Source organism: Megascapheus bottae, chromosome 27 (genome assembly GCF_031878675.1).
Source record: "Megascapheus bottae isolate mThoBot1 chromosome 27, mThoBot2.hap1, whole genome shotgun sequence".
NCBI classification, from domain to species: Eukaryota; Metazoa; Chordata; class Mammalia; order Rodentia; family Geomyidae; genus Megascapheus; species Megascapheus bottae.
Genome location: NC_143535.1, coordinates 10,355,280 through 10,381,748, shown reverse-complemented (window position 1 = coordinate 10,381,748; position 26,469 = coordinate 10,355,280). Strand labels below are relative to the sequence as shown.

Below are 26,469 nucleotides of genomic sequence, written 5' to 3'. Positions count from 1 at the left end.
CAATCCCGCTTTCCTCCCGGAACTCTGCCGTTCTCCATTGTCTGGAGACAAGCGCTGGCTGGAGCGCTGAACAACCTCCCCCCTCCCAGGGCTGTGACTGGGGCTCTTCTCCTCCTGGGTAAGGGTGAGGACCTTCTGGGCTTGTGCTCTGGAGTTTTTGTGATGGATGTAAGGAAAGTTGTTTTGTTGTTGTTTTTTTCTTCTGTTGGACCATCTCCAGGCCCATCAAGGAGTTTATTGATTCCCCAATCTTTTATTTATTTATTTATTTATTTTGAGCCATGGTAGAATAGATAGGGAGATACTTGGGCTTGAGTGGGATACATTTAGAAGTTTGGGGAAGTTAGTATGGTTCTTTTTTCCTCATGCTACAAACACATATGTGGATATGTTTGTAGGTATATTGAATTTTTTTTTTTTCAAGATCTACACTCCCAGAATCCAGGCTGGCACTCCACTGATCAGAAGTCCTACATATAGTGAGAGCGATTATTAGATAATTTAATGTCTTTATTTGATCTTTATTATTAATTTTGGTAGCAATACTTTTAATGTTTCCTGACACAGAATATGTAGATATATATGTATATATTCTGATGACTTAAAAGTCTTATGTGACAAGCCCAGGATAATGCGTATTTCAAATTTGCTGTTCCATTTTCTTCTTTTTTCTCCCAGTTTTGCATGCTGGTTTTTTAGGGGAGAAGGGACAATGTTACTTGAATTTGAACTAACATTTTTGGGGCTTTGCTTACTGAGCTGGCTGGGCACTCCACCACTAGAGTCATGCCTCTTGTCCATCTTGTTGCTGGTTCATCAGGGTTGGAGTTCAGACTTTGCTGCTGTGGCTGGCTTTTGTACCTTGATCCTCCAGGTGTCAGTCTGCTGAGCAGCTGGAAGTACAGGTGTAAATTAATGATGCCCTGCTGTATGCTGATTTGGGGTTAACTTAAATCTCTCTACTCTGAAGTTCCATCAAAATACCAAAATGCTCTGTTTTGTGGTCTCTAAATCCTTAACTCAGAACAGTGTTGGAACATTTTTACTAAAAGAATGGACTTTGCTTTTCAAAGTAAGTCACAATTCTGTCATTATAAAAAATACTTAAGTATCAAGATGTCATTGGCTCAAGCCTATCTACTAGCTACTCAGGAGGTTGAGATCTGAAGATCAAAGCTTGATGCCAGTTTGGGCAGGAAAGTGAGACTTTTATCTTCACTTAGCAACCAAGAAGTGCCGAAATGGATCTGTGGCTCAACTGGTTGAACACTAACCTTGACACAATAGCTCAGGGATAGTGCCTAGACTCTGAGTTCAAGCTGTAAGACCAAAACACAAAACCTTAAGCAGTATTAGAAACAAAATAAAATGAACTGAGTGTGGTGACTCACGCCTGTAATCAGGAGGTTGAGATCTGAGGATCAAGGTTCAAAGCCAGCCCAGGCACTAAAGAATGTGAGACTCTTATCTCCATTTAATCACTAAAAAATGGGAAGTGGGGCAGTGGCTTGAGGGGTAAGGCAGTAGTAGCCTTGAGCTGAAGAGCTCAGGGCCAGCGCCCAGACCCAGAGTTCAAGCCCCACAACCAATGACCAAAAAAAAAAAACAAAACAAGAACCAGTTTTGTTTGGTTTTGTTTTTGGATGTGTGTGTGCTGGCATGCCAGACAGTCCATCACTGATCAAAATGAACTTTGAAATAAAACAACAAAAAAGATAAATATTCTTTAACTTTCATCTACTAATGGAAGTCTAATGAAACTTTTCTAAGCAGAATCAAAAATGTAAAAGGATAGGAAATAGATGGAACATTCACTGATAGTTTTCATTAGTCATTTCCTATTTCTAAATTTTAATTACCAGAATAATAATATTTAAAAAATCCCTATGTTGTACTCTGAAGCTATGTTGTAGTGGGTTCTTTCTACCAAATTGGTCCTCCACAGTCAGCAGAGACTGTATCTTTTAAACATTTTTCTCATTTTCCACCTGAGTTACCTTGCCCCCGATTCCCTAGCCCCCTTCTTGAAGACCACCGGGCTTCTACATTTTAATAGTTGCTGTTCTCATCATTGTATAGTTGTTTAGTGTTTTTCTTCCTCCCCCCCCCACACACATAAACTTAGAATTCTTCCATTCTGCTTTAATGTAGTCTTAAGGAAACTAGAAGTGAAATAGGAAAAAAAATAACCTTTTTGGCACTGGAATGTAAGATTATAAACTTTTCTGCCCTTTGGCTTGGACTTTGAAACTAGTACTTTTCCATTCCCTTGGCAAATAATAATTTAGTATCAATTTAAGGGCAGACTGGGGCCCCTGGCCTCTCAAGAGCTGCTAGATAAGAGCAGATAGAACACAATGGTCAGTGGAATGAACCTAACCAGTGGAGAAGGGAGGAATTCAGATTGTGGGGATGATCTCTAGAGAGAGGACTGACTGAAGTAGCCATGCTGGGTAAGAGCCATGCCGGAACTGGGACAGAGGCAGGAAAGCCATATGGGTCAGTGCTAGAGTCTGTGGCAGACCAAAGCAGTAGTAGTTAAATCAAGTCTTAAGTTGAATGTAGTTTGTATTAGGGTGCCAATATTCAGTAAATTAGATAACCAATGAATAAAAACACAGGATTCTATACTTCACTCTGAAATACTGAGTTGCTAGGGTTTGAACTCAAATCTGTGAAAATTTTGGTTAAAAAAAAAAAAAGTGGGCCGGGAGTTTGGCCTAGTGGTAGAGTGCTTGCCTAGCATGCATGAAGACCTGGGTTCAATTCCTCGGTACCCCACATACATAGCAAAAAGCCGGAAGTGGTGCTGAGGCTCAAGTGGTAGAGCTCTAGCCTTGAGAAAGTCCAAGGACAGTGCTCAGGCCCTGAGCTCAAGCCCAGGACTGGCAAAAAAAAAAAAAAAAGCTAAGTTAGTAGACTGAGATCTGACGATCAAAGCCTAATTCTTTAGCATCATAATGCTTTACTTGAATATCATTAAACTTTATTATCTGCATCTGTGTTTTCAGGATGACTTCCTAGATCAGAATGAACAAAGAAAATAAGCTTTAGTATTTCTACTGGTAAAGAAGCTTTCTGTGCACCCATTAGCACACAGTCAGAATCCTAATTTCATTCCATATTGGAATGATCCTTATTTCCAGTTAGCCAGCAAAAAGCCAATGTGGAACTGTGGTTCAATTGGTAGATTACCAGGTTGGAGTAGAAAAACCTAAGGGACCTAAGGCCCAGAGTTCAAGAACTAGTAACAGCACAAAATCAAAGTACATCAGTTTATAAATTGATCAGCCCATAGATCTATAGATTTAAGAGATAGATAGATAGATGATATGATGGATGATGGATGGATAGATAGGTGAATAGGTATAGTACATAAGTACTTAGTTTGATTGGATAGGGATTTTTATATGTTTTACTTTTTTACTTAACCCTTGACTTAGTTTCTAACTTAATTCCTGTTTAGAATTGCCAGATATAAAACTTGTATAAAGGCCGGGAGTTTGGCCTACTGGTTAAAGTGCTTGCCTCGCATCCATGAAGACCCGGGTTCGATTCCTCGGTACCATATGCATAGAAAAAAGCCAGAAGTGGTGCTGAGGCTCAAGTGGTAGAGCTCTAGCCTTGAGAAAGTCCAAGGACATTGCTCAGGCCCTGAGCTTAAGCCCAGGACTGGCAAAAAAAAAAAAAAAAAAAAAAAAAAAAAAAAAAACTTGTGTAAAATGAAGGCTACTTTTCTTGTTCCTAATATGTTAAGTTTATATTCTAGGTTTTTCCAAGGGCTTTCCAATCTATTACTTTATGTCTTTTAGGGTGAAACTAAAATTAGTTTTTGTTCTTTATTCTTAGTCATCTGTACTCATTTCCTATTCAAAATTATGTAGGCTTAGTTTTATCCTTATGCTATGATTTTAGTCTGTTTCCCACCTCAGCTTTTACGTAGGGATTTGTTATTGTTTTGCACATTTATAGAGAACAGTCTTCTCATCCAATTGAAACTGTCTCCTGGTTGACTTGCACATTTTTAATCTTTATGTGATCATTTTTCCTTGGTGGCCCCAATGAGTTGGAGTTTTTTGCATATTTAATACTTCCGGAATATTTTTTTTGTAATTTAAGATGAGTGGTACAGATCTCAAAGATTTTAAATTGTGCCCTAGATTGTCTATTTTTTTTTAAGTAAATGCATTATTTCTGGTTTAGCTCCAATGGAAAATTACCTTGAGTAGTGCAGTAATCGTGGACATTAGTGGATCAAAATTAGTCATACCATATACAGGGGAAAAAAAAGTTCTGCATGGGAGAAATGTTTTCTAAACTGCATTCTTGATATTTTGACTACTGTCTATTTGTTAAATACATTTTAAGCTTAATATTGTACAATCTTATCACATTGGTAAAATATAGAACACATGTAAATAAGAGTGGAACATAAACTATAGTTCTCACCTAGAAATAACTTTAGATATTGGTATTATTTTCATTATTTTTTGAGCAGTACCAGTATTTGCCTAGCTTGCATTCTACCACCTGACCCATGCCTCTAGCCTTCTTAGTTTGGTTTAAAGTTAATTATTTTAGCTAATATAAACACATCCTTTTGATAAAGCTATGTGTTATAATTTTGTTTCTTTTCCTGAGAGTTTTCCTGTAGCTTTAAGAGATTATTTTTTTTGGCTGAACGAATGATATCCATTCTATTCAAGTACTGTAGATTATATTGGATATTTGGATTGTAACCAAACCAAGACCAAGAGAAAGGTGAGCCATACAAACTTAACTTAGAGGTGACAAAAGAAACATTACAACGAATGCCACCGAAATGTAGTGAATCCTTGAGGGCCTATTATTAATTTTATTTTTTTGGTCGGTTCCGGGGCTTGAACTCAGGGCCTGGGTGCTTGCTGTCTCTGAGCTCTTCTGTTCAAGGATAGCACTCTACCATTTTCAGTCACAGCACCACTTCCAGTTTTTGAGTGGTTAATTGGAGATTAGAGTCTCATGGAGACTTTTCTGCCCAGATTGGCTTCAAACCACGATTCCCAGCTCTCAGTCTCCTTAGTAGGGTTATGGGCATGAGCCACCTGCACATGCCTCAGACCCTATTATTTTCCACAGTCATACACTAAGAAATTGGAAATCCTAGAAGAAATGGGTAAATTTCTGGATACACAGATGGCAGCCCATTTTGTTTCTATTCCTTGTAAACAGTAAGATGTGTGAGGAGATAATGGCCTAGCATGTTGAATATATTATTAACATATCTGACATGTCATCACAAAACTCACGCTAGAAAAGTTGCAGCAGTTTGTGTTTCTACCAGCAGTACAGGCATGTCCCTTTCTCTGTACACTTCACTGGCTTCCCTCACCTACATGGCTTGGTTTGGTTAATTTAGTAGACCAGGAAGGACATAGTGCTAATAAGAAGCTTCTTTCGTAGAGTCAAAGAGACTGAATCTGAGTTTCTGCTGTTATGCTTGCTGCTTATGTGTTATCCAGAGCAACTCAACCGTTTTGTGTATGAAATGGCAATACCTTTCAGGTGTATGAATAGTAACACCTGTGATTGTGTAAAATAATGTGGAGATTGATGGTGATATTTGTTAAAGCACTTATGTCCCTAGCTGTCATTATGTATTATGAGCTGTCATTATGAATCCTCATTATATAAAAATTGGATATCCCTTGTCCCCAAATCTGAAATGTGCCAAGGTCCCAAAGGTTTAGTGCCAACATAACCACAAAGGGAACATTGCATACTACAAGTCTTTATTTCTTCCATAAAGTTATTTGAAATATTGTATAAAAATTACTTTGGGTTGTAAGGTATAAAGTATATGAAACATGAATGAATTTGCTTAGACTTGGATCCTATCCCCAAGATGCCTCATGTCTACACAAATACTTAAGAAAAAAAAAACCCAAGCATAAAAAAAAATCCAAAAGAATTCTGGGCCTATGCACTTTGAATAAGGGATATTCAGCCTGTTATGTTATACCTGGCAGTGGCTCACAAAATTAATTGGCAGGGACTTTCCGTTTATTCCCCCCCTACACACACACACGCATGCCCGCCAAGCAATTCTGTTTCAAATGCTTGTGACTCTTCTAACACAGGTGTCACCTGCTTGTATATACAGGTTCTAAAGTATAGTCATCTACATGCTTTTGAGGGTTCCCTTTCATTATAAAATCCCTAAATAGGGGCCGGGAGTTTGGCCTAGTGGTAGAGTGCTTGCCTAGCATGCACGAAGACCCGAGTCGATTCCTCAGTACCACATACATGGCAAAAAGCCAGAAGTGGTGCTGTGGCTCAAGTGGTAGAGCTCTAGCCTTGAGAAAATCCAGGGACAGTGCTCAGGCCTGAGCCCAAGCCCAGGACTGGCAGAAAAAAAAAATCCCTAAATAGTCAACATAAAGCCAGTCAAGCTAAAATATTATGACTTTCATCTCTCTTAACAATTCTGTGCTGTTGTCTCATTGATGTGAATTTTGAGATGCACTCTTTCCACTGTGTCCACTTGTGTCATTTCCATAAAAATGTAAGTGGTAGTATTCACTGTGAGTGATAGAGGAAGGTGACTGACTCTTCACTCAGAAGGAAGCCCTGGGATCAGATGGTCTTGGCCTTTCTTACTCAGCCCCTGAGTAATCTCTGCAGAACACTACTGGGAAAATCTTCCCCACACATGATAGTGCAACTGAAAAAACTTTCCAGTGATTGGCAGACAAACTATACTGTGATATCATTAGGGATTCATTACATGGATTTTTTTTGTACTAAAGATCTAATTTAAGCATGATCAAGTATAAGCAAATATTGACTATATAAATGTATTATCCACAAATTGAGATAAAGTCTTTGTCCTTAACTTACTAAATGTCACTTCCAGACTTCTCTGTCATCTTCTAGCATAGGTCCATTCTAAGTTACATTTCAAACTATAATTGGTAACTCAATCATGGCCATCTTTATATGTCCACATGTGACTTATTTCTTGTACACTTGTGTGGATAGATCCATTTGGGTAGCTACTGCTATCTAAAACTACAATTATCTAAGACAGAATTCTTTTTGAATCCCAACTACTTAACCCCCAAATCTAGACATTCTTGGTCATCTAATGTCTTCTTCACAGTAAGTCCAGCACAGGAATCTTTAACTAGTACCTCTATGAGTTCAACTAGCAAGGCTGTTGAATATTAGATAATCTGTTACCATGGAATGAAATCCTACTTAGTATATATTATTATAATATGAATGTATTCTGAAATTTGCTTTGGTTACATTTAGGACTTTCTTTACACACATTGATTTAGTTTGGGTGCATCTGTTGGCATGTGTCATCGGTTATGCTAGAGTAGTAGAATGCTCCCATCTTCTTTAGTGCCTTTCTAGAATAATCTAAATATAGGCATTGCTGGATGGATGCTTTTGAGGTTTTGCTAGAAATGTCATAGAACCTGTGGACACAGCATCCTTTGTCAGGAGTCTAGAATAGAGAATATAAATCATTAACAAAGGTTTTATGTCTTCTATGGTTGTTTATATTTACAAGTTCTTCTTAAGCCAACCTTGATTCTAAAGCCTTAATTTGTCATAAAGACTTCTGGAAAACTGTTGCATTCAAAGAATTTTCCCCCCATTTCACTGGACATTACATTTGTGGTAGTATTCCCTGAACTTTTTGTTTTATTTTTCAGAGACACTCATTCACTTATCCATTTAGAGCCAGTCTTCCATTTTACTCAGGAGTTTTTGGATTTGGGTGCTAGGAAATTGAACCCAGAGTTTTATGAATCCCAAGCTATACCCCTGGCCCTTATCAACCAGTTTTATTTTTTAATTTTTGTTTCCTAATTTAGTTGTGCTTTTGATTTTATTTATTTATTTATTTATTTATTTATTTATTTATTTATTTATATTTTGCCAGTCCTGGGCTTGAGCTCAGGGCCTGAGCACTGTCCTTGGACTTTCTCAAGGCTAGAGCTCTACCACTTGAGCCTCAGCACCACTTCTGGCTTTTTTCTATGTATGTGGTACTGAGGAATCCATCCTGGGTCTTCATCCATGCTAGGCAAGCACTTTAACCACTAGGCCAAACTCCCGGCCCCTTTTGATTTTATTTTTTGTCTACCTTTATTGCTAGACTGGCCCTAAGTTCTTTTTAAAGTCTCCCTTTTGGATAAGACCATCAGGGAACAAGAGGCAGCTACTATTCTGAGCCAGATCCTGATCCTAGAAATGAGTGTGATTAAAAAATCAGCAATCAACCGAGAAAGGGGAAAAAAAGATTAATTTTGTGAATTGGGTTGAGATAGGAAATTTACTGTTGGCTTGGCTGGCAGGAAGCGTGCACAGGGTTGGCAGTTAGACCTTAGCTTTGAGACTGCACCGTGCTGTGCCAGCACCTGAGCGTAGACAAAGCAGGTGGAGAAAGTGATTTGGAACTCTTTAGTTTGGCAAGTGTGCCACTGGGCGCTGAGTCTTGGGCCTGAGCAGTCCCCCAAAATAACAGGTAGATGGCAAGTGTTTATTTTCTCCTTTACTTACAAATGAATGCTTACCTTCTCTGTACCTTTGAGTCTATTGGGTACTCAATAGTGTGGGCCTACTATAAGTAGGACGGTCCCATGTGGATTCACCTCTAATTAGACTCTTGAAATGCTTTTCATTTATGAACCTGTAATTGGAATTGGCAGTGTTTCTGGTAAATCTTAAAAAGACAATCAGGATTACAATTAGTAAAACTTTTTTTTTTTTTTGGTCAGTTGTGGGGCTTGAACTCTGGGCCTGGGCGTTGTCCCTGAGCTCTTCAGCTCAAGGCTACTGCCTTACCCCTTGAGCCACAGCCCCACTTCTGGTTTTTCTAGTGGTTAATTGAAGATAAGAGTCTCATGGACTTTAGTGCCCAGGCTGGCTTTGAATCACAGTCCTCACATCTCAGCCTCCTGAGTAGCTAGGATTACAGGCTGCCACACCCGGCTTTTTTTTTTTAGCCTGCTGTTAGTTACTTTAGAAATGCTCTATCTGAACCTTGATACATTTAATTAATTATCATATTTTTGCTTCCCAGTAGCTTATCCCCCCACCGAAACCAATGGATTAAGTTTTTCTTCCAAGAGAAACAAGATCAACTGATTCTTTAATTTCCATATGGTGTACACAGTTGTGTTTGTACACATACACACACAGTAGCACATTCAGGAAGATCAGTAAAGGGATAAGGGAGGAGGCGCAGAGGCCAGGAGTTTACTAAGATTTCATATTTACAGAATGTCTTCTTTATTTTTATTATTTACTTGTTTGTTTATTTCTATGCCAACACTGGAATTTCAAGGCCCCAAGCCTTAGAGGTTGGGCCCTGTCTCTTAGCTTTTTCATTCCAGGCTGGTGCTCTACCACTTGAACCACACCTCTTCTGACTTTTTGCTGATTCATTGGAGTTAAGAGTCTCAGACTTTTTCTACTCCAGCTGGCTTTGAACTGGAATCCTAAAATGTCATCCTCCTAAGTAGCTAAGATTACAGACATAAGCCTTGGTGACTGGCAAGAATAATTCTTTTTTAGACATCAGCAATAGCTACTTGAAAAATTTAACTCTGAGAAAGACAGTCTCCATTCACAGGAGTAAAAAACAAAAAGAAAAATATCTAGACAAGTTTAACAAGAAATGTGTAGGTCTCCCATAAAGAAATCTAGGGAACTCCATTGAAAGGAAAGGCAAGCTTTAATAAGTAGCCTTGAATGGATAATGTAATATAATAAGTCAGTAGTGCTTTTCAAGCAAATGTTATTGCAGCATGATATCTACCAAAGGCCCAATAGCTTTTTGGTTAAAAATTGTCAAAACACCTTGCACATGCATCTGGAAGCCTGAACTGCAAAAATAGCTAGGATGAAGATATGAAAATGATGCAAAATGGAATGATAAAAGAAGGCTTGTGAATGCAGGATACTCAACTGATTATAAATCTGCACTGAATTTGTGGTACAGGCTCAGATGTAGATCATCACTGGAATAAAACTGCAAGTCCAAGGTTTTAAGACATTAGTATAAAAATCTTGTCACTTCTCTCTCAAACCCATCTTATGGCCAGGCTGGTAGCTCATGCCAGTAATCCTGGCTACTCAGCAGGCTGAGATCTGAGCATTGAGGTTTGAAGCCAACCCAGGTAGGGAAATCTCTGAGACTCTTATCTCCAGTTAGCCAGCAAAAAGCAAGAAGTGGAGCTGTGGCAGAGTGGGAGAGTGCTAGCCTTGAGTGAAAGAGCTAAGGTGAAGGATAGCACCCAGGCTCGGTATGCAAGCCCACTGCAGACAGAAAGGGAATAAATGAGATCCCATCCTATAGTTTTCCATCTAAAGTCATCATTGTGACCTGTAACCTTGTCAGAATCCTCAAGGTCATCCCATGGCTTACATGCAGTTTAAGAGGAGGGCTGCTCTTTGGTGCCCTCCCTTGGCCTTCCTTTTTGGCCTCCCTTTCTGAGCCTCCTCTGCTCACCAGGCACCCATCACCCTGACCATCTGGCTGTTCCCTGGGCATACCATGCCACGCTCATCTCGAGCCCTCTTACCTGTTTATCTTAGATTTTGCTGCCACTCTATCACAAGTATATAAAAAAAGAGACCTTAGGCAAGAGAAGTTATAAAGAATAGTACCTGGTTGCTCCTAAGTCTGGGAAGTTCAAAACAAAGGTGCCATTATTAGTCTAAAATAGAGGTGGGGACCTATTTCTCTTAGGTGACACTTTTTGCCAAGACTTCACCAGGTAGAAGAGGGGTGAAGGGGGCCTCTTTTATTAGGACATTGATCCCATCCCTAAAGGTGGAGCCCTGAGGACTTACTTCCCCTAACCCCCCTCACTCCCCCACCCATCTGCCACACTGAATACCAGGTTTCAAGCCATGGTGTGACAGGAGCATTAATACATTTCATTTCGTTTAGGTGTCTACACAAGCATAACCTTAGCAAAGAAGTGCTCCTTAGTCAGTTTCTCTTGCACCCCACCATCACCTGACATTCATTTATCACTTACACTCTTACCCTTGCACTATCCCCCACACACACACACACACACACACACACACAGACACAGACACACACACACACACACACACACTATGTCATGACCATGGTGTGAGAATGTGAGAAGGTATCTGTTTATCCATGCTATATTTTCAGAGCCTGGCCCGTACGACGCACTCGTTTATGGATGGAAATTAGTATTAACAACTGCAGAGCAAAACCAGGACATTGTTTTTGCTGACCTGGCTCTGAAGAAGCATACACTGTGATCTGTGGCTTGAAGTTGGTCTTTCACACTTCGAATGTCACTCAGGAGAGTAGTTGTACGTGACATGTTTCATGACTCATGCAACTTCCTGAAAGTTACTCCCGTATTCGTTTAGTAGATATAGGAATTGACTTTCTTGGCTGGTTGACTTTTTTTCCTTCTCATTCCTTTTTTTTAACTCTCAGTGACCAGTTTTGGTTTGGAATTTAACCCTTTTTTGGGGGGCGGCAGAGCTGAGGGTTGAACTCAGGGCCTTGCACTTGCCACGCAATTACTTTTTCATTAGCTAAGAGGTCTCCATCCCCTGAATTTTTACCTTTTAACCTTTGGATGCACAAATGAGAAAAATGCATCATAATGTTACTTCCTTGGTGTTATACCAGAAAGTCAACTTGAATCTCCCCTGGCCAAAAGAATGAATTCCAAGCACTGACCTCAATTCTTCCTTATTTCACATTCATTTCTCAGAAAACTGCTGCAAGCTTCTGTGATGTCAGACTCACCCTTACAATGGCAAATTTTAGCCGACACCCAAAGCTGGACTGGTTTCCTTCCGCTTTTATTTTCCCTTTCTTAAATGTGTGTGCATGGTGCTCAGGCATTTATTGCCATGACCCCAAACAATTCATTCCAGCTCTTTCTATTTGTCCTGAAGTTCAGTGCACCAGAGCCAAGTGACTTAAGCAAGCCAGACTGGGGCTCTCTTACCACCTACAGAGGTTTTAATGTGCTTAACATTGGGTACTTCTAGCCTTGATGATGGTCTCAATACCCCAGTAGGGTCTGATTAGCTAGTATAGCTACTTATTTAGTGTTTACTATGTATAGACCAGCCTTCCTGGTGAGCTCTTGCTCCTCCTGTCTTCACAGGAGCAGGAAGAGGAGATTGATTCTCCTGCTGAATGAGAGCTATGGAGTCTTAACTATAGACAGGGATAAAGGACAGGAGGAAAACAAGAGAAACACACTGTCTATTCATTTTAAGTCCTTTCCTTTGCATATTCAAAAAAAAGGGTAGTATAGATTGGTAAATACTGACCTCCTAGGCTCTTCCTGTGACCATTGCTGCTTTTCTGTTTCCTTAGGTTTTAGTTGTAACTACATTGCATGCAGGTATGGTATGGTTTTTTACTTTTCTATAACTTAAGCAAAGTCATAAGTTAGAAGTTTCAGTTGACTAAATGTAGCCGTGGCCCACCACCCTATCAGAGTTGATATTGTTTTGTTTTCCTTTTTCTTCTTCACCTTTTAAAAGAACTACCATGAAGGGGGCAGAAGGAGTTAATGCTAACTTTCTTCCCCTTTGTTAATTTGCTTAACTCAAGAGTTTGTGCCAGTTCCTCAAAAGACTAAACATAGAACTCCCCTATGACCCAGCAATTCCACTACTTGGCATTCACCCAATTGTCCAGAAACAAGGACATACTAAATCCACTAGCACAATGATGTTCATTGCAGCACTATTCACCATAGCAAAGATATGGAACCAACCCAGATGTCCCTCAGTTGATGAGTGGATCAACAAGTTGTGGTATTTGTACACAATGGAATTCTATGCTGCTGTCAGAAAGAATGACATCAACCCATTTGTAAGGAAATGGAAAGACTTGGAAAAAATCTTATTAAGTGAAGTAAGCCAGACTCAAAGGAACATACGCTCTACGTTTTCCCTCATTTGTCATAATCAGTAGAAACCTTGGGCTCTCCCAGCAGAGATTTACAGTAGAACAAAACCTAGAGACGAAAGGCCATATAATATGACGCTAAATGAAAGGACCGCCAGGATATAGAAACAAAAGCCATATAACGAATGATTGTTGTCCTTAATGTACTGTGTTACCCCTCATCTCTTTTGCTGTCCCTTGGCTATCTCATGTTGTTACAGTATTTCACCTGGTTATCTGATATATTATGTATATGTGTATTTGGTTATTTGAAGTTGGATAGGGAAGGGAGGAAAACAAGATGAGGGGCAGGGGTGGTGTGAGGGAAATGGGGACCAAGACATGAGAAAGGGTATCAATGTATGTGAAGTAATGCACCTTCTATCTGGTGAACATAATGTAACCCTTCTATTAATTACAATAAAAATATATGGAAAAAAAGTTTGTGTCATTCACATTGTAATTCATCACAAACTACTGTGGTTGCCTTATCTTCATCTTTAGTGGGCTTATAAAGCAGGGCCATTGGCTTAACTATTTCATTCACGCAGTAGTAGTAGCATTTCAATGCTTTAGGACGCTTTAGAGTTTGTTTATTTGATCGTGGAGAGGGGGCATTGGTGGTCATAGGACTTGAACTTTCCCTTAGCTTAGGAGGCTGGGAACTTTCACTTAGCTTCTTTGCTCGACTGATGCTCTCCCACTTGAACCATATCTCTGTCTCCAGCCTGGGCTGGCTTTGAACCAAGATCCTCAGATCTCAGCTTCCCGAGTAGCTAGGATTACAGGCGTGAGCCATTTGCACTCTTCTGGTTGCTTTTTAATTCTTTCGACATTCAGAACCTTAGTGATTGTATTTAGTTCAAAGCCATTGACACATTTAAAGTCCTGGTAGCATTTTTGGAATCTCAGACTTCTGAGAAATATTAAGCTCTTTTGAGGAAATGATCTAAAATAGCGTACCTTATATTTCCTTATATTTTTCATTTTAGAAACAGTACTTTTTAGGTTTTTAGAAAGCATAAATAAGATTTTGGTGAGACAACTAAAAAGAAAAATTTTAACTGTATAGACTAGATCATCCCCCTTTTTTTTTTTTGCCAGTCCTGGCCTGGGCTCAGGGCCTGAGCACTGTCCTTGGACTTTCTCAAGGCTAGAACTTTACCACTTGAGCCTCAGCACCACTTCTGGCTTTTTTCTATGTATGTGGTACCGAGGAATCGAACCCAGGTCTTCGTGCATGCTAGGCAAGCACTTTAACCACTAGGCCAATCTCCCGGCCCCTAGATCGTCCTCTTTTATTTTGTCCATAGTAAAATCTGATTTGCATCTGACTGAGTTGATCCTAATTGTGAGTAACTCCTACTTGTCTGTGAAAAAAGAAATATTCAGATTGTTTCTGTTGTTTTAATTAAGTTTTATATCCCCAGAGTTCCAGGTTAGGTGCTGTGCTTTCCCCCCAAAAAAGTCTGGTGATAAATGATAAATCTGTATCAGAAAACTGTATGTTAAGCAGTCATAGCCTACACTGGAATTTAATTACCCTGGAAGAAGGGTGGGAGGAGAGTTATCCATCACAGAGGGTGGATATTGGGTATGGATTGCCTTTTTCTTAGATGGACAATACATTTACAATGTCTTAGGTGTTTGCAGTTTGACTCAATTTCTTCAAAAATCAGAGCCTATCCAAAATATTATTTATGTGCCCTGAAAAGCAAGAAGTTTAAAGTCTGAAACAGAAAAGAAGTCAGGGCTGTCACAAGCTAGTTCACCAAGGAGATTGTTTTTTGTATACTTTATACCCTTCTAAAATAACTTTTAATGTGAACTCATTCTTAGCTGAAATTTGAGTATTACATCTTTCAAAGTTTAGGAAATACAAATACTTTTCATAAGTATGTTATATGTTACCACAGAGTGACAGATTTTTTTGTATTGTTTTTTTTACTATAAATTACACAGCTAACTAATATTCTATAGTGAAAGCTTTTATACTACTAAGTAGATAAGATGGGGACACAAGTTGGATCCAACTTTTTTTTACCTCTACATTTGTAATAAACCTACTTTAAAACACAATCACTTCTACTTATTCTATTTGTTAACCTGTAAGCCATTTAATATTTTTCAATTTTATCTCCACTGTCATTTTTTCATTTAAAAAAAAAGAGATTTCCCCCCATTACCAGGGAAATAGGTTAGCTCAAACCTTCCATCTCAATTGACCACAAACTCATTTATTAAAGAGACTGCTTACAAGATTTAATTGCTACTCAGACATAATCCATTTTCTTTCTCAAACAAAACCTGCAAAACTAACAGATCAATGGGATAGTCTCAACTTTTTAGAAACATGCAACTTTTACTACTTTAGGATATAATCAATTTCTTTGTCTTACACATTACAACCAGGAAAGGCTCAGAGTCTGCCCGAGCCAGGTGTTTTCTTGTTGGTATAATGACTGATCTCACCCAGCAGCTGCCTCCTAGCAGGCTTTGCAGGGCCTATTGTTGCTGCCCACCCGTAGTTAATACACAGGCTGCCCCGGGCAGACCCCAGAATGACATCAACTTGCTTATCTTCGAGTCCTGTGAACCTGACGCAGGGTGCTAAAGTTGTCTCAAGCATCTGCCCCGGCCAACTAATTGTGAGCTTTCTGGCCTATGATTGGCCATGCCTCTGCTCGGTAATAGGTTAAGCAAAGACATTGCCTGTCCATCTGTTCAGCCATTCATTGTTCTTCTTGCCTGCCTGAAGGCTGCAGCTAAAATTGTGTTAAGGAGTTACTGCTGAAACTGCCACAGAAACCAATGTCTTTGTATTTCCCTGCGAAGGTGAGTCTCTTTAATGCTTTGGAATTAAACTTTGCTAAATCCAGTGTTCACCCAAAACTCTTAGATACCAAGCACCTTGAATGAAAGCCTAGAAGTTATTATAATAGCGCTGTTATACTAGAAAGTTCAGGTCTTTGTGTTATAAAGTATATCTGTAAAGCAGAGATTGTCTGTTTTATAGGCCAGAATTTTGCACACTGAAGCTTACTGGTAGCTTCATGACATTGCCTTTCATCTTTTGGAGTTTAAAAGATGTTACAACAGAGTTGTGTTCAATAATAAATATGTTTAGCTCTGTTACCTTGTCCAACTCATAGTCTTCTTAAGGTGTCATTGTCATGTTTGCTATAAAAAGATGGCACTATCCTGAAAACTTTTCCATTGTGTTAAAAGTCTAGCTTGGAGAAGTGGACAGAGAGAGATATTTCTAGTTGCTGATTTTTTTTTTTAAACCAGGATCAGGAAACATTCATAAAGTTTCTCTTACCAACAATTTCAAATTTATGTACAGTTTCTAATTTCTCCTACCTGTTTGTTTCCCCCTGTCTGCATCCATTTCAGATATTCGATTAGAGATATCATTCTGATTGCTTTCAAGAATTCTGTAGTGAAGCATAGACAAAGACTGGAAGGACAAGAGCAGAAAGAGTTAAAAAAAAAGAGTTTTTCATTTCTACCACATGCCCTATTGTGCAAACATATGCATAAGTCTATTGAAAGTTTTCCGAAGATGGGCAGGCCACCAGTTGCTGGTTTACTGCAGTTCTAGTAAGACATCTGTTGCCTAGAACATTAACCAATCTGCTCAAAGGGGCATCCTTCCTTTGTTAGCGAAGGGCAGGCAGACAAGAGCACTCACACAAATACAATGGTAATTAAAGACACGGAGACTACAGCAGTAGGTATTTATTACATATTCATTATTTTATTCTCATTGTTCCCCTAGCACCACCATTTGGGTAACTAGCAGAACTGATCTTCATGGCATTCTAGTCTTACACCTAAAATGAGTTAACATGGTTATGGTTTAATATTCCTGATTAGTAGGAAACTTTGTTTTTTCTAGAATGTATTTTAAATGGCCTGATTGGAAGTGAATAGTTATCTAAACTGTCTAATGATAATTTTTAGAAAAATCTCACAAAATAAAAGAATTTCAGTATATACAATAAATGTCTAACAAGTGATCATTAGTCATAAAGCTACGTTTGGCCACTACAAAGTTTTGTGGGGTGGTTGTTTAGGGTCAGGGTGGGAGTGGTAATTGAAATAATTAGTTACATTTCATCATCAACAAAATTGTCATGATTTAGTTTTTCAACAAACACTAATTTTTACATAGACTTTAATACGAACAGAATGCGTTTTTAGGGCAATACTGGCAATAATATGTAGCTCTGAAGGAGTAGATATCTATTTCATATTTTTATTTTTTCCCATATGTATTCTGTGTTCAAGAATATAGTTTTATAAGGCCAATTGTACTAGGCACCTGATAAAAAGTTTTAACAGCGATACTATACTTCTTGGTGTTTATGATAACGCTAGAGGAGTAAACTGTGTGTATGTGCATATATATGTTTGAATTTGTGTAAATGCCTGAATAGAGCAGTCTACACCATTCATTGTTTAGAACTAAGGAAAAAAATGTTCTTACATATGATAACACATTCTGAGATGTTATCAAGATTTTGTTTTTTTTTCAAATCATATTGGCTATTTTTAAAGCAGCAAGCAATGGTTTAAAAACATCACGTTATCTTTTGTTCTAAAGTTTCTTGTAGTAGTCATTTGTAAATTTTACTCATTCTGTACATTCACAGAGTCAGTAGCCTGTCAAAGTATTTACGGTGACATTTAATTTTTTAATTTTTAAAATGTAAACCTAACTAGGTTGGCATTTCATGTTTTTACAGTTGAACTGTTTAGGTGCCATATTGAATCAAGTCAACCTTTTACTACTTACGAGTAGGTAAGAGAATATAAGAAACTGAAGTTTTCTTTTTTTTTCTTCTGGTCTTGGAGCTTGAACCTGGGCACTTGTCCCTAGCTTCTTTTTGCTCAAGGCTGTCTTATATTTGAGCCACAGCCCACGTCTAGTCTGTTAACATGGACTTTCCTGCCTGAGCTGGCTTCAAACCACAGTCCTCAGATCTCAGCTTGCTGAGTTGCTGGGATTGCAGACATGAACCACTGGTGCCCAGCAAGATACATTTTCACAACCAACTCTTTACCATTTGGGTTAATTCAAGTCCAGTTGCTTATAGGCTTGGAAATAGAACTAATTTGTCCTTGTTTGTACTACATCTAACTGCTTTTTTGTTGAGATCACTTTGTCTGAGCTAACCAGTAAAGCCTAGAAGATAAGAAAGGCCCATCTCTGGGAATAAGCAAGGTCAGGATGTTGTAAAACGAAAGTTGAAGTCACAGCCGGGAGTTTGGCCTAGTGGTAGAGTGCTTGCCTAGCATGCACGAATACCAGGGTTCGATTCCTCAGTACCATATACATAGAAAAAAGCCGGAAGTGGTGCTGAGGCTCAAGTGGTAGAGTGCTAGCCTTGAGAAAGTCCAAGGACAGTGCTCAGGCCCTGAGCCCAATCTCAGGACTGGTAAAAAAAAAGTAAATGAAAGCTTTCTCCCTGCCTCCCCCCCCCCCCCCAGACTTGGAGCTTGAACTCAGGGATTGAACACTGTCTTTGGGCTTTCTCAAGACTAGAGCTCTATCACTTGAGCCACAGAACCACTTCTGGCTTTTTCTATGAATGTGATGCCGAGGAATCAAACCCAGGTCTTTGTGCATGCTAGGCAAGCACTCTACCACTAGGCCACACTCCTGACCCAGCTTACATTCTTATATTTGTTGTCCTTCACATTACAAAGTAGCCTGACTTCATGAACTTTTTTTTAATCAGTCATGAGGCTTGAACTCAGGGCCTGGGCGCTGTCCCTGGGCTCTTTCACTCAAGGCTAGCATTCTACCACTCTGAGCCATAGCACCACTTTCCATTTTCTGGTGGTTAAATGGAGATAAGCATCTCATAGACTTACCTCCTAGGCTGCCTTCAAACTGTGATCATCAGATCTCAGCTCCTGAGTAGCTAGGATTACAGGTGTGTGCCACAGTGCTCAGCTTCAAGCGATGTACAAAAGCTGTATGAGTCATTACTAGTTCAAAAGTATAAGGTAGTTAACTATTAATACATAAAAGTTTGAAGTTGTTTAATATTATCCAAACCAAATAACTGGAAGTAGGGCTCAAATGGTTGAGTCCTAGCCTTGAGTGAAAAAGCCTAGCAAGGGCCCTGAGTTTTCAAGCCTAGCACAAAAACAAAACCCACAAATAATTGATGATCTCATTTTTCTTTCTATCACATCAAAGCCAGATACTAAAAGCGCATAGTGGAGCAGATTTAGGTAAGTGCATCGATACTTTTAAAAATCCTGAAGATAAAACAAAAAGACTCCATTATGTTTTTAGAATGCCTGATTTCCTGTTTAAAAACTTAGAGAGATCTGCTTTTGTGTCTTTGAAAAGTGAAGAACATTTGTCTATCCTGAAAGCAAACCATTTCATTCCTATGTCCCTTCCTAGGTAAATTGTATGAGACATTTGGTTGACTATTTGATACAATCTCCGACCTTTCTGCCCCCCACAAAAAAAAAATAAGCCACTGTTACTCAATATTAAAATAATATTTCCTAGTTCAATTTCGAGGTTTTGTCAGCAAGTTGTTATCATGACAAATTATCTCACAAACAGCACTTACTGCAAAACCCAAACTTTTTCAGGGGGGATCAAAACTGTTGCCCATTAAATGCATCGGGTGCAGTCAGAGCAGATTGTGGGGTTTACTGAACAATGATGTCCGGGCTTCCAGATTGGTTTGGCAGCTACATTGTTCTCAGAGGGTAAACCAGACGCACTTAAGTCCCAGTTTCTTTTATAGGCTTTTGTTCATACCAAATTATTCTTTCACTGTGCTAGCATTCATGATGACATGTTAAAGGAGCTCAGCTTAGCAACCAGCCTCTGGTTGCCAAGGCAGCCCAGCGTCCAATAGGTTTTTCCCTGGGTAAGAGACTTTTCCTGAGAGCTCTGAGAAGGCCACAGAGTGATTTTTCTTTTAACTGCATCCCTTTATTAGGATGCTGTTGTGATCTCTGACTTGCATCTTGGTGTTTAGTATATTAGAGTCGTTAATAAATCACAGGGGGTACCGATATGCTTTTGAAAGCCCTTCCTTAATTCTAAATAATTGGGCCTCACGCATATCCATATTAATAGAAAAATTGAAATGGATTCAGCTTTTGATAATGGAGCAGATGTACACACAGAGCTCTTTTATGGAATACTTCTTTTTATCCATCAGGCATACAGAAAGGAGGAAAATCTGGTTCTCTTCAATACGAATGCGTGCCATCTCTGAACATTGATATTACAGTTATTTATTTTTTCAGAGAATGAAGCCTGAAGAAACTCCTGTAGCAGTGTGTGGGAGTTAGTTCTACTCTGAGGAGATTTTTTAAGTGTATTGTTGAAGATTTTTATCTTCTCTGGTATTTACTAATAACGTTTTATTTTATTGTGGAGAAATATTTAGCTCATCAGTCTATCAGACATGCTTTCAAACTTGTGAGTTCTCAGAAAGTCACTGGTTGTTGTTTTTTTTTTCTTGACATCTATGTAATAGCTCTTTCTTAGTGAATAGATTCTGTCTCAGCTTTAGAAGAAGGTATTTTTCCCATTTTTCTTAAGTTATTTAAACAGGTGTTTTATGACATCTGCCAGAGGTTGCTTAATATTACATGGGCCAGATCCTACCATTGCCTTAATCATTAATCCACTGATAATTTTTACAATCCTTATTTTTCTAACCTGTCCCTGGCAGAGAAATAACAATTATTTTCTATAGACTTGAAAGAAAATGACAAAAACAGCAAAAATATTTTTAAACAGGAATACTCAGATAGTCACACCATTCATTCATCTGATGTGCTGCAGAAACATTTCACTGTAAAATTCGAGCAGCAGAAACAGCATTGTTCATTCAGTGCACTTAGCTGTTCACTGCCATTTGTATGTGAAAAACTTAATTTCTTTGTTCTCAGTAAATGGACATAGGCTGAAAAACAATTATTTTCAAAGAAAGAAATAGACTACAGTGTCCCTATACCACTGGTAAAAAAAAAAAATAGCTTCTGTTACCAAAGTCCATGCGTATTGGGATAAGATTATATTCATCCCTAAGTGGGAGGTCATTAATAATGGGGTCATCCTGTTATAGCCTATGCTGGCCTCAAGCTCACCATTCCTTTGCCTTGGCCTCCTCAAGTCCAGAATTACAGGAGTACTCATGCCTGCCTGACCAAGGAATACAATTGTGTTTGTAATTATTTCAATTTATTTGTTGGCTTTCCTCGTTTTTTTTTTTTCTTAATTGTAGAATATATGTTCTCCCATTTCAGTGGCTTGTTTTTTTCTGTGTATGTACCAGTGCTGGGACTTGAACCCTGGACCCTGCATCCCTCCTTGTCTTTATTGCTCAAGGGAGGCACTCTACCACTTGAGTTCCCATTCTGTCTTTTTGTTGGCTAACCGAGCTAAGAGCTCATGGGTTTTTCTGCTGAGGCTGGCTTGGAACGGCAATCCTTAGATCTCAGCCTTCTGCTAAATTATTTTTTTTCAAATTTCTTTAATTCAGGTTGTTGCTAAGTTCATCAAATTAGGGATAACCTTTCCAACATGATAGATTAGTATTTTCCTTTCGATGTGCCTTTCTTTAACTTAACTCCCCTCTCCCCCATTTAAGAAAACAATGCCTTTTTTAAAAGAATTTATTAATGTTGATTTTTACATCATATTTTAAATGACAAGTTTAACAAACAAGTGTTCAAGGAGTGAATCTCTATTTACAATCACTGGGACTTAGTATTTAGAACTTAATCAAAATTAGGCTAAAGGGGGCCGGGAGTTTGGCCTAGTGGTTAAAGTGCTTGCCTAGTATGCATGAAGACCCGGGTTGGATTCCTCGGTACCACATACGTAGAAAAAAGCCGGAAGTGGTGCTGAGGCTCCAGTGGTAGAGCTCTAGCCTTGAGAAAAATCCAAGGACAGTGCTCAGGTCCTGAGCTCAAGCTCAGGACTGGCAAAAAAAAAAAAAAAAAAAAAAGAATCTGTTTCCCCTTCCCACATTAAAAAAAAAAATTAAAAAATAAATAAAAAATTAGGCTAAGGGTTTGTATGTCATAGAAACATTAATTTAAGAAATAAAACATTATGCCTATAGAGTCATAGCTTTTATGTCTATATAGTTATGTTTATATTTCCATTACCGTGTCCATAGCTTTGGGTATGCAGTTATTGAGTCCTTGCTCTTGTACTCTTTGGATTTAATAGCCACATATTAAGGATACCATGCGCCTTTTGTTCTTTAGGTCTTGACTTGTCTCACTCAACATGATTCGCTCTAGATTCATCCATTTCTCTGTGAATGCCATTATTTTATGTGCCTTTCTTTAACTTAACTCCCCTCTCCCCCCAGGTTATTAAACCATTTAGGAAAACCATGCTTTTAAAAACCATAATATCCCATGTGTAAACCTAGCAAAATGGCTCTCATTGAAACTGAGACACAGCTGGCCATGGGAACGACCTGGGTCTTGGATAAAAACTTACTTTAAAAAAAAAAAATCCAGTTTCACTCCTTGGTAGTGTTGCCTCAGAGAAATCATACGGCCTGTCTCCCATGAAACGTGTTCACTTGAAGAAGCCTTGGCAAGGATGTAGACAAGATCAGGAGAGCAGATATCCAATGGTTTGGCAGGGCTGGCTCCACAGGAGTGCGTGAGTATGACATGTTCACTATGCTCTGTCTTTCTCTAGGAATACGGGGTGCTCTGCCTTCAGGAATACAGAACCAACAGCAAAGTTGAGTCGAGTCCATGTAACAGCTTCATGGGTCTGAAGGATCTCTTGGGGCATGACCTTGGCTATCTCTATGTGGAAAGCTCTGACCCACGTTCAAGTGCGGCTGTCCCTTGGCCAATGGTAGACAAGGCCGCGATGGATGGCATCCATGCTGGGAAGGAGGAGAGGGGGGGATCTGAAGAGCATGCCAGCTCTGGGGACTCCGAAGAAAGCACACACTCTGATCACGAGCCGGAGCCGCAGAAGAACATTTCTGTAGAGCCATGCTTACACCCCAAGACTCACAGGCAACTCTGCCGGTCCCCCTGCTTAGAGTCGCACCTCCTCCAACGCAATGAGGTTTTGCAGGACTTTAAATCTGAGGACGCCCCGACTCCATCCAAGGAAGGAAAGAAACCCCTAGGTGTGGTTCGAGAATACCAAACGAAACTGGAGTTTGCACTGAAGTTAGGCTATTCTGAAGAACAGGTTCAGCTCGTGCTCAACAAACTTGGTACCGATGCTTTAATCAATGATATTTTGGGAGAGCTCGTCAAGCTTGGAAATAAAAGCGAGACAGATCCGACCGTGAGTCCAGCGAACAGTGTCATGCGGGAAGTGTCGTCTTTAGAGTCCCAGAGGTCGGAGTCGCCCATGCAGGAGATTGTCGTGGATGATGGTGAAAATCTGAGGCCCATCGTGATCGATGGAAGCAACGTGGCAATGAGGTAAGTGAAGGGGATTGAAAACCACAATCCTTACTCTGACAGTTGTTACCCGCGCAGTCTTGAAATGCGGTGACTTCCAAGGCTATACTCTTTATAAAACTTGCATGACACATGATCTCTGCAGCTCCCCAGAGACCTCCCATGCCACCCTAGAGGATGACAGGCTGGCTTCGCAATCCCAGATCCCAACCCAGGAGTTTTGAGGAGGGGCCTGTCGAGAGAGGAGTTGACTCTTTCCCTCTTCAGTAGAGGAATGGGGTCCTTGCTTCACTGGGGGTGGAGCATGAGTCTTTGAGAAGTCTTTCGCAAGAAGATCACCTCTGGTATTAGATTGTTCACAAGCAATATGATTTTTTTTAATTGTAAATGTTTTTGATAAATTCAGGAAGACGTAGAAAATGGTGGGAGGGGAAACGGTCATGTTAAGAAAAATTTGCAGTGCTAGAAAACCCACAAGGCATACAAATATTACCAAACCCAAACTGGAGGAAGACTTTAAGGAGAGAATGTTCGGCTAGAAAAAGAAAAAATGTCCCGAAGAGTTGACAGCAGCCAGGCAGTGGTTTGGCATTGAAGGTGGATGCCAGGGTGCTGTGTGATAAGGAGAGAAGGGACTGGGCTAGACTGTTGTTCTGAAGGGTTGGCAGCGGGAAGGAAGGACCAGGAGAAGGAGACCTGGGGAAATAACTGAGTTAAGTTTCTTGTAGATTTTTTTTTTTAGCAAAATTGCTGAAACAGAACAGATGAGCACAGAGAATAAGAAAGCAGTATTGCCAGGCACTGGTGGTTCACACCTGTAACACTGGCTACCCAGGAGACTGAGATCTGAGGATTACAGTTCAAAGCCAGACCAAATAGAAAAACTCATGAGGCTCTTACCTCCGATTACCTACCAAAAAATCCAGAAGTGGGGGCCAGGAGTTTGCCCTAATGTGCTTGACTAGCATGCATGAAGACCCAAGTTCGATTCCTTGGTACCACATACATAGAAAAAACTGTAAATGGTGCTGTGGCTTAAGTGGTAGAGCCCTAGCCTTAAGAGAAAGTCCAAGGACAGTGCTCAGACCTTGAGTTCAGGCCCCAGAACTGGCAAAAAAAAATCCAGAAGAAGAAGTGTGACTCTAGCCAGAAAGCTCTAGCCTTGAATGGAAAAGCTAATGGACAGTGCCCAGGCCCTGAATTCAATCCTTATTGGTGGGAAAGAGAAAGAAAGGTAGGGAGGGAGGAAATAGGGAGGGAGGGGGAGGGAGGGAGGGAGGGTATGAAGAAAGAAAGAAGTACTGTGAGAGAAGTTTAATTTCTGAAGCAAAACTATGAAGGAAGGCAATAAGAGACATGAATGGTATTCAAGGGAAATACATTTTAGATGGGTAAAACAAGTGAGGCTTAGAAAAATTCTAAATTTTAAGATAGATTAATATTATAGTTGTGCCAGCCTCATATTAACATGTGTGACAGGAACATAGTTCCCAGTAGAAATTTTTTGCATACTGAAATTTACATGAAGCTTGAAACCTTGCTCACCTGACGTCATTCCGGTTATCTACAGGAAAGCAAGTGTGGTAGTGCATGCCTGTAATCCCAGCTGTTGCGAAACTAGTAGGAGGATCAAAAGTTCAAAGCCAACCTGGGTTGTATGTTAGACAGTATCTTTAAAAGAAAAATTGATTGTGTATTACTTTTGTGTAAAAAGAATTATGAAAATAGTCATCAACCCCCCAGCCACACACACACACACACACACACACACACACACACACACACACATACATTATTTTTGTACTGCTCCATATGTTTTGCTGTAAAGATGAGACTGTGGGCCGGGCGTGGTGGCTCACACCTGTAATCCTAGCTACTCAGAGGCTGAGATCTGAGGATCACGGTTTAAAGCCAGCCCAGGCACAAGATCTTAGATTCTTATACCTTTAGAAAATGGGAAGTGGGGCTTGGCTCAAGGGTAGGGCAGTAGCCTTGAACTGAAGAGCACCTAGGCTGAGTCCAAGTCCCCCCACCCCCCCCCAAAAAAAGATGAGACTGAAGATTTCTTTTGTCTTGTTTTGTCTTTCTGTCTGACACTTGAGCTAAGGTGTTTCAGGCATTCCAGGAGAGAACAAGATGACAGGAGATTTTTACTTTAGTAGCATTATATTGTCAATCACAATAAAATGTTGTATTATGTCCGTAATTTTGAAAGTTCCAGAACTTGAGAAAATATGTAGTGAACTTTTCCATTCTGCCATTTATACATTCTACCTACATTAACAACTTTGCCTCAGATCTCAAATCTTACTATAACAGAAGTACAAAGAACTCATCCTTCCTGTCACACAAATACAAACTTGGACTTGGCAAATTCATTTTCTATTCATAATAAATCTGTCAAGACTATTATATGCATGATAGTTACACATAAATAGATACATAGTGAGTATATATTCAGTTGTAAACACACCAATACATTCTATGCAATGAATGTGGACTTTAGTTATTTCCTTTCTGAATTTTTTTTTTTTGCCAGTCCTGGGCTTGAGCTCAGGGCCTGAGCACTTTCCCTGGACTTTCTCAAGGCTAGAGCTCTACCACCTGAGCCTCAGCACCACTTCCGGCTTTTTTCTATGTATTTGGTACCAAGGAATCAAACCCGGGTCTTTGGTGCATGCTAGGCAAGCACACTACCACTAGGCCAAACTCCCAGCCCTTTTCTTAACTTTCTTAACTTCTGTCTAGATTGACTTCCCTATAGACGAGTATATTTATTTTTTCATTTGAATGTTAACCATAGAAGTTACATATGAGTCTTCAGCTGTAAATTCAAAGCAGGAAAAAGGCAGCATTTTTTGTAAAGATTATGTAATGAGGGCCAGGAGTGTGGCCGAGTGGTAGAGTGCTTGCCTGGCATGCACGAAACCCTGGGTTTGATTCTTCGGTACCATATATTCAGAAAAAGCCCGATATGGTGCTGTGGCTTAAGCGGTAGAGTACTAGCCTTGAGAAAGTCAAAGGACAGTTCTCAGGCCCTGAGTTCAAGTCCC

At 39.6% G+C, this 26,469-nt stretch overlaps 1 protein-coding gene and 1 long non-coding RNA gene across 2 annotated transcripts in view; one reads left to right on the top strand and one right to left on the bottom strand.

Annotated features, from left to right (window-relative positions):
* Nucleotides 1-26,469, top strand: part of Zc3h12c (zinc finger CCCH-type containing 12C) — a 38,079-nt gene that overhangs the window by 1,152 nt on the left and 10,458 nt on the right. The window contains exon 2 of the mRNA XM_090319560.1: nucleotides 22,686-23,437. Within this exon, the coding sequence (XP_090175686.1) occupies nucleotides 22,686-23,437 (752 nt within the window). The remainder of the gene's footprint in view (nucleotides 1-22,685; nucleotides 23,438-26,469) is intronic.
* LOC150045602 (uncharacterized) lies at nucleotides 533-25,081 on the bottom strand. Its single transcript, XR_016532825.1, has 3 exons — nucleotides 24,962-25,081; nucleotides 16,331-16,427; nucleotides 533-893 (listed from the first exon to the last, which is right to left on the bottom strand). It is a non-coding gene; the product is annotated as an uncharacterized LOC150045602 (long non-coding RNA).